Here is an 8,169-nt window from a genome sequence, read left to right on the forward strand (position 1 = left end):
GGGGGGGGGGGGGATTGGTTCTCATAGATGTCTATTGAAGCCATGTAGTTGAGAATCACAATATCATGGAGATTTGTACCAATAAAGTTGAAACAGAACACTCTGGTAACCACATAGTAGTACTAAAAATCTCTCAGAACACATTAGCAACTCACTGTTGCAACCACCACTAGTATTGTGGTGGAGAGTTTACATCTACTTAAGAGCCATTCTAGAGGAATACATTAATGTTTTGAGCTTTCAGAATGTGAATGTATCAGATAAATTTATTTCACAAAAAATTTTAAGAATGCTGATGCAAAAATTGCAGAACTCTACAGTCCAGAAAATGTGGGGCATATAATCACACAATGTAATGGCCATGTTTAAAGGAAAGTTTTTAGCTGTGTATGGAAACAGCATTGGAATGACTTTCCATGGGGTAGCAAGTGTGGGGAAAAAAAAAGAAAAAAGTTGTGCTACGATTCCCCTGTATCCTAGTTTCCCTAATCTATGGCAATTGACTATATGCACGGTTACTTCCTGGTTTTAGATAAGCCAGCTCAGTCATTTCTGGTCAACTGTCAAAATCAACTGTACTGTAAGGGGAGCAGCTCGGTTTCTCTACATAATCCATTTTTCCAATTTGAAGAAAAGTTTTGTTTGTCTAAGAGGACCAAACGTCCACGTATACAGTTTCAGGAATGACAAACGTGAGTGTAAAAAATTAAGCGAGTGAATCTGCTAAATTGTTCTACGAGTCATTGCTATGATTGACAGTGATAAAGCAACGGACGAAACAAAACATCTGACGAGCCGATGTAAAAAATAGAGCTGTGCATGAAGTGATTCAGACTAAATTCAGAGTAACAAAACTGAATGGCTGAATGTATTTAGCAGCTTCTACAGTTAAAGATAAAACTTAATGTAGTTTTTAAATCTAAAAGTATTTCAAAATATTGAATGCATTATTATTTAATTGTTATACCATTAATAATTAACTTGCTATACTTTGTACTTCAGTGCAGTAAAAGTGCAAAAATTATGATAGTCATTTCATAATAAATCCAAAAGCAAGATGTGGAGGAAAAAAAACTAGGGAGTTGAAATGGTAACTAAGCTAATGAGTGATCCTCTGTGGTCATCTACTGGTTATAATGGTATTTTCATGTCAATTTCATCTTAAAAGTCTTTGTTTTCCACCAAAAAGAATCCTTAAAGTGAATTTTACTGCACAGCTCTAGAGTTGAGAAATAATAAAGGCTTTAAAACATGATAAGTGTTTAAAAAATGTGTTCATGACTATGAAGGTAAGTTAATGATTATCAAGAATACCATTATGATGTCGTTTAGGAGATAGCATCGCTTGCTAGCTAACGTTAGCCTAAACCTTTATGATAGTGTACAATTATGTGTCTAGGTACTCTCCTGGGATTACCAGGCTCGGCATGTAAATTTATATGTTGTTAAATAACATGAAACTGTATGTTAATTCCACTATCATTATTTACGGTGTTGCAATTATTTTGTTTCTCAGTTTCTGATGAGAACGAGGCAGGAGAGGTTTCTGTGAGGGTCTCAAGAGTCTCTACCTATATGTACCACAACATCAAATGACGCTTCACCGGAAGTTTACGAGCTGGCTTATCTTTATGCGGAAGTTTTAAACAACGGTCCGTGCACATTGTCAATTAATGCATTTCATTCTCCAAGTGTGTGTATGAATGTGTTTATCTTTACATGGGTGTGTTTGTGGTTAGCAGAAACTTAACAAAGTTAGTTTTGTAGTCCTTGTTCATCTAGATTTTGTTAAGATATATGTTCAACTGACCATATTAATAATATAATATTAAATATAAATTTTTGGGGTTTTTATGAAATCCATTTTATTTAATCTTATTTAATCTTTCTGAATTATTTTTTTTTCTGCGATTTTTTTTCTTTCTTGATTTATTCATCCAAAATTTGCCAAATTCTGTAACATTACGCATTGCACATTATACTGTAAATTCCATTTTTATCACTGTAATCCATGGTTCCGTCTATGTTTTCAGAATTGCAGAATTAATTGGGCCCGATATTTTATTTATATCATACTTTTTATTCATATTTACATTTATTTTCTAATTTTATTATTCTTTTTTTTTCTGATGGATTTATTACTCATTTTATCTTTTCTCAGAGTGGATTTTTGCTTGTGTTTGTTTGGTATTCTGTTATTTATTTAGTTATTTTATTTAGTTTGGAGGTGTTTTCTCCTAGCTACAATAATCTGCCTGAGCCCGTGCTGGGAAGTCACGCAGAGTGTGGGAGTGAGATATGGATCTTTATGGTAGTATAACTGACACACATGGATGTGCCGAGAGGGGTCACAGATTTCCACTGACTTTTACCGTATGCATGTCCTCCTGTCATGGGCCAGTGTTAGTGACAGGTGGCCTGGGGCACTGGGATGATACCGGGGCTTTCATTTTCCTCACACATGGACAGGGAACTGTGGTTTTGGCTCCCCAAAGGCCGCTTACCATAGCCCGTCAGAGAATGCGTCCAGGGCGTGTGCCGGAGGCGGACGGCAGCTGCTTTTGATTGCAAAGAGGACACCTCACTCCCACCATCCAGCAGCTGTGTGCTTTCCCGCCACACTCATTCTTGACCCTGTAAACACGCTGTTTCTCTCTCTGTTTGCCAGACTCGCATATCCAGACTTCCTCCTGGGGCAGTGGCCGGACAGTCACTGGCAATCGAGGGTGGAGTTTGTCGACTCGGGACCGTGAGTGACTGAAGCGGTGTGAAATCACCCTCTATTTCTGCAGCAATATGCCAGCGCCGGGATCTTTATAGCAAGAGCTTGACGTTGTGTCATTGTAGGACACAATCATAAAGGGACAAAAAGGTCGCAATATGTCTCTCAATAATTCCCAATATTATTATTTATTCAATCCTTTTATTAAACCTACCATACAACTTTCGCGCTCTGTTCACAGGCATAGCATAGACTGTTTTACTGTCACTTGAGAGAGGGGGGGGGTACAGGGTTAGCAGGGTAATTTGCCTAAGGCGTCTGCTAAGAAAAGGGCATGCCAAATGCACTTCAGGACTAGTGTACTGCTCTGGTTTTAGTGGGCTTCCAAGAAACTCAGCTTCTAGTATGTGCTGGACAAGACTTGATGCTCCATTTCTATTCCTCTTTGAAACAATATGCACCGTCCTTATCATTGTAAATAAGCTAAAGGTTGTTGAAACAGGGTGGCCATTGATGTAAACGGCTTATTGATTTTTTGCTTACTTGACATTTAATATTACTTTTACTATGATGTTTTTATATATAGCCAAGATGCTTGTTTTGTGCAAAAGTTCAGTTTAGTGACATTTAGTGAAAAAAGGTCTGATTTGACACGTGTGCTTGCCGTGAGTAAATGCATACACAAATGCATACACAGTGTGGCATACAGGATAAAATCCTTTTTGAAATTGCCTTTTCATTTTACTTTTTTAAAGCTATGTATAGCATTTCAGTTGGATGAATAGTTCACCCAAGAAATTCTATTACACATTCTCATGTCATTCCAAACCTGAACAATTAACATTCTTCAGTGGAGCACAGAAGTTTGGTTTCATTAAGAGTATCCTGGCTATTCTTTTTCATATAATACGTTTTAAAACAATTAAAAAGAACCAAAGTATCAGAAAAATATCCACATGACTTGTGCACTATATTCTTCAGAACTCATACTGAACTTGCGTACTGGTCACATGACACGTTGGTGCTTTTACGTCCTTTTTATAGTTTGAAATATTCAGTCCCCATTTATTGAAATTGCATGGAAAAGTGATCTTTCTGTTCTTTTGTTTTTCATGAAAATATTTGTGCAGATTTGAATGACGTGAGGGTGAGTAATTTTTAGGTGAACTATACCTTTAAAGAGCAAGATTATTCTCAAATCGAATGATATGCACTGTTGAAAATAAGTTAATTTGTGGATGTTACACTTTCACCACAAAGTTGATGGCAGTAGGATTTCAGAAAGATCTTCTGATGAGACTAGATGCACACGCACTTTTGCCCAGCGTCTTACAAAATAAGCTGCATCATGCACTTCTGTGGTTGAGCTGTATTAACAGGTGAACAGCTTTGTGTGTTTTCTAATGCCACGTGTAGTGCTCAGGAGATGAGACCCCAAAAAGCAAGCTAAAAATGACTGTTAGTCCATCTTTGAAAATGCAAAATATATTTTAGGTCTGTATTTTATAATGGCAGAAAAATGAGAGGATCTCGAAAATGTATTTATAAATTACACTGAATCAAATATTGTTGAAGGTTATTACATTGATGAGGGTTTTTTGGCAGGGCTAATATTTCAAGTTCTGTAGTTTAGATTTTTTCTTTAGTTAAAACTCTTGCAGTACTATAAAAATGTAATATATATATATATGCTTATTTTAGTTTTACATTTATTATGAAATGTCTGTAAACTTTTCCAACAGCAGATTGTACTAACCTCTTGCTATTGTAATGCTCAATAAAACTGAGAAATGGTGTGCAGTTGTAAGTGTTGATTTATTCATTCATTGACACTTGGTACATATAGAAGTCGTGCACAACTAAATTAATAGCACTAATATTTTAACAATAATGTACAGTCTCATGATTGATGGCTCAAGTCACATCAATGGCATGAAAAATACTTTTTTTATTATAACATAATAAAAAGGGTCTCCCTATAATTGTCATGATGAGATTCATCGCATATCCAGCCTTTTCTTACAATTTCAGTAAATAAACACAAACATAAGATAAATTTACCTTGAACTCTGATATTTTGTGGGAGTGTTAGCTTTTGGAAAAATCTTGTTAATGTATTTGGCTCTTCAGGACTTGTGGGGGCAACAGAGACCCTAAGACAGCCGTATTGGTAATGAAGACTAGCAAAGCCAGAGTGAAAAAAAAAAAAATTAATTACTAGATATACATTTAAGATTGTCTTCTGGGAAAACAGGTAAAAAATATAGATGATTCATCCTGCACTACAGATTTTTGTCCAATCAAATGTTCTCTAAAATGACAACTTTCCTCCCTCTAACACCATCTGCTGCGGAGTAGAAATTGCAAATTACGGTCCACGACTGTGATGTAACTAAACCCTATTCATTAGTACCTCTGTATGTCACGCCCAAAATTCCTATTTTAATTGGATCTACATCAACATAGGTAAAAAATTGTGGTTCCCTTTCAGTAAGTTACATTCAACGTTACGTTGACACTGACGTTAGGGGTCTCTCTTGGGAGCCCCAACCACCTCTGAGCATTACAAGAAACGGCCAATGACAATTGGCGAGTGGAATTTGCATGCCAAGCCACTCCCTGTACATACAGGTAAATAAGATGGCAGTGTTCATCCACTCATTCAGATTTTTGCTTCGGAGCTGATCGCTTCATGAGCGCTTTCTCTCTTCAAGAGAAATTCTATGGAAACAAAGCCTTTTCTGTGCAGGAGATTCTCGGCTGCATTATAAAGCGCATTAAGTGGTGTGTTCACCCCTGTTTTGGCACACATAAGTGCTGTGTTCCACCCCTTGGTGCTCCAGCCTAAAAGAGCAATTTCCTACAGCTTGCACAGTCGAGAGTGTCTTTTGGAATGTCTTTCTGGCCGTGTGCTTCTAGGTGCGATAGTTTCCTTACCTCTGATGACGGACATGATCTCTGTCTCACATGTCTGGGCCACAAGCATGCTGAGACTGCTTTTGTGGATGGTTCATGCCCGCACTGCGAGTGCATGTCCATGGCTACTCTGAGGTCGTGGCTCGCATTCATTATGAGGCTTCACTCGAACTCTACCCAGTCCAGTTCCTCTGGTCATAAAAATCTCGGGGCTGCATTGGTTAGGGACAAGGGAGACCTGAGGATTACGGAAGTCCTGCTCCTCACAGCTAGCATTTTCAATCAACAAATCGTGTCTTGAGTTTGGGCTGTCTGATTCTCACATTATGTTGATGTTTTGTTGAATGCACCCAGAGCTTGAGACGCTCTCAACAGCTCTTTGTTTGTTTTGGAGGACAGCAGAAGGGGAAGGCTCTCTCCAAGCAGAGGTTGGCCCACTGGCTAGTGGATGCCATTGCCTTGGTGTACCAGGCACAAGGCGAGCCGTACCCCCTGGGGATGAGAGCTCATTCCACTCGGACTGTTGCCTCCTCCTGGGCGTTGGCGCACGGCACCTCTCTAGCAGATATCTGCAGAGCTGCGGTCTGGTCGACACCTAATAGCTTTGCAAAGTTCTATAATCTCTGGGTAGAGCCAGTTTCCGCCCGTGTGTTGGGTACAAACAGGCAATTTGCCGGGAGGTCTGGTTTCTCTGTGTCTCGCTTGCGGCGCCATTCCTCTGGCTAGGATACGTGCGCTTATCTTCTTCCAGTAAGTTCCCCATCTGTTGAATCCTGGTCGATTTCTCCAACACCCTGTGGCATTCAGACTTAGCAGAGGAGTCTGTTGCCACATTCAGTATTTGGGTTGCATGCCATTAGTGAGATTCCCTTGGTAATCCCATATGTTTTTCCACGGTACGGTTTCCCTTGGCAAACCTGTGTCCTCCCTAACAATTTGTTTACTGTCAGTTCCTGTTGTCTTCCCCTAAACTGGGGTCATGCCAGTTTGTTTGACTGTGCTGCGACCACTCTTACTATTCACATTCCTATTTGGATGTGTCTCCGCACCCTAATGGTTGCTGAAATCCAGTATTTTGAGAATGTCAGAACAACCGTTTTTTCGGCTTCCCTGGTAAGCACGTATACTTGTTATGAGATCTGTTTTATGAGGCGTTGGGTAGGTTGCGGATTGAGGTGCATCTGTCCTGACACACTTGCTTGTCAGCACCTGCACCTTCAATTTTCGTAACAGTTCTGGTTGTGCTGCTTTCCATAGGGAAAATTTCGATTACGTATGTAAACCCTAGTTTCCTTAAGGAGGGAAGGGAGACGTTATGTCCCTCATGCCACAACCGTGAACTGCGATGAATGCCGGGATGCTTCCTCGGCTCCTTAGCACAAACCTGAATGAGTGGATGCACGCCGCCATATTATATACCCGTATGTACGGGGAGTGGTTGGCATGCAAATTCCACTCGCCAATTATCATTGGCCGTTTCTCGTAATGCTCAGAGGTGATTGGGACTCCCAAGTGAAACCCCTAACGTCAGTGTCAATGTAATGTCTTCGTTCCCTCCTTCAGGGAACGAGGGTTACATACGTAACCGAGACATTACTTTACAATGCTCTTGAAGTGCACTTAAAAGGCAACTTAGTGGGAAAAAATTTAATTATCTTTGCATTCACACTGTCCCTGGCATTAGAAGTGGACTCAGATCTCTTTTTGATCCACTTCTATTAACTGTGAGGTTTGGATGCTGAACCAATTGAATGCTTCCTGTGTTAGAGAGAGTGTAATTTTTTCTTTGGCCAAATGTATTGTCTACAGTTTGTTGTCTTAACTTTATCTGGAGGCCTACTGTTTTCACTCTAGTCTCCATCCCCAATGAGCCCTTGTATTCCAGACAAAAACACTGCTCTATTTGTAGCATCATATTTATTTTTGAGGCTCTAACAGACAGCAAAAGTTTATCCTTGTCTTCCCCCTGCCTTTTCTACTCCCCACATATCTTATAAACTTAACTCTGGGCTGCCAAAGATTTACAGTCTAGATATAAATTACACACTCGACAATAACCCAGAGGTGAAAATAGAAGCTCTCTAGAGAATCTGGAAAATGAAAGAACTCACAAATGTTTGTTTGATGTCAAATCGCCGATTGATTGTGCTTTATAGTCAGTGTTTGAAAGATTTGGGTTAATAGCGCTTTCCTTTAAAATCCATAAGTAACAATCCTGTGGCTATCCCATATGTTGTCCTGAAATTTGTCCTACAGGGTGTGTGGATTTATAGTCATCCCATTGTGTTTGTGGTCAGTGCCACATTGACGTTTGGTTTCTTTCACCGTCTTTAAGAGTGTTTAAAGTTTTTTTCATTGTATGGTTGACACAGAGTCCTTTGTGCTGTTTCCAGTAATGACAATAATTACATTAGTCCTTTATAGAGAGTTTAGTACAACACTGACGTCTTTTACAACACTATTGTAGGATGAGATAAATCTGTTTGCTTAATAAAATTTCACAGCATGAGCACAAACATATTACAAAATAA

General features: G+C 39.2%; 1 protein-coding gene across 1 annotated transcript in view; it reads left to right on the plus strand.

The window, feature by feature from the left end:
• Window positions 1-4,367, plus strand: part of LOC107739887 (threonine aspartase 1-like) — a 33,907-nt gene extending 29,540 nt beyond the window's left edge. The window contains exon 13 of the mRNA XM_016552133.1: window positions 2,669-4,367. Coding sequence (XP_016407619.1) covers window positions 2,669-2,761 — 93 coding nt within the window. The 3' untranslated portion in view covers window positions 2,762-4,367. The remainder of the gene's footprint in view (window positions 1-2,668) is intronic.
• The last annotated feature ends 3,802 nt before the right edge of the window (window positions 4,368-8,169 follow it).

This window comes from Sinocyclocheilus rhinocerous, unplaced genomic scaffold, assembly GCF_001515625.1.
Source record: "Sinocyclocheilus rhinocerous isolate Xijiao unplaced genomic scaffold, SAMN03320098_v1.1 scaffold1156, whole genome shotgun sequence".
In the NCBI taxonomy this organism is placed as follows: Eukaryota; Metazoa; Chordata; class Actinopteri; order Cypriniformes; family Cyprinidae; genus Sinocyclocheilus; species Sinocyclocheilus rhinocerous.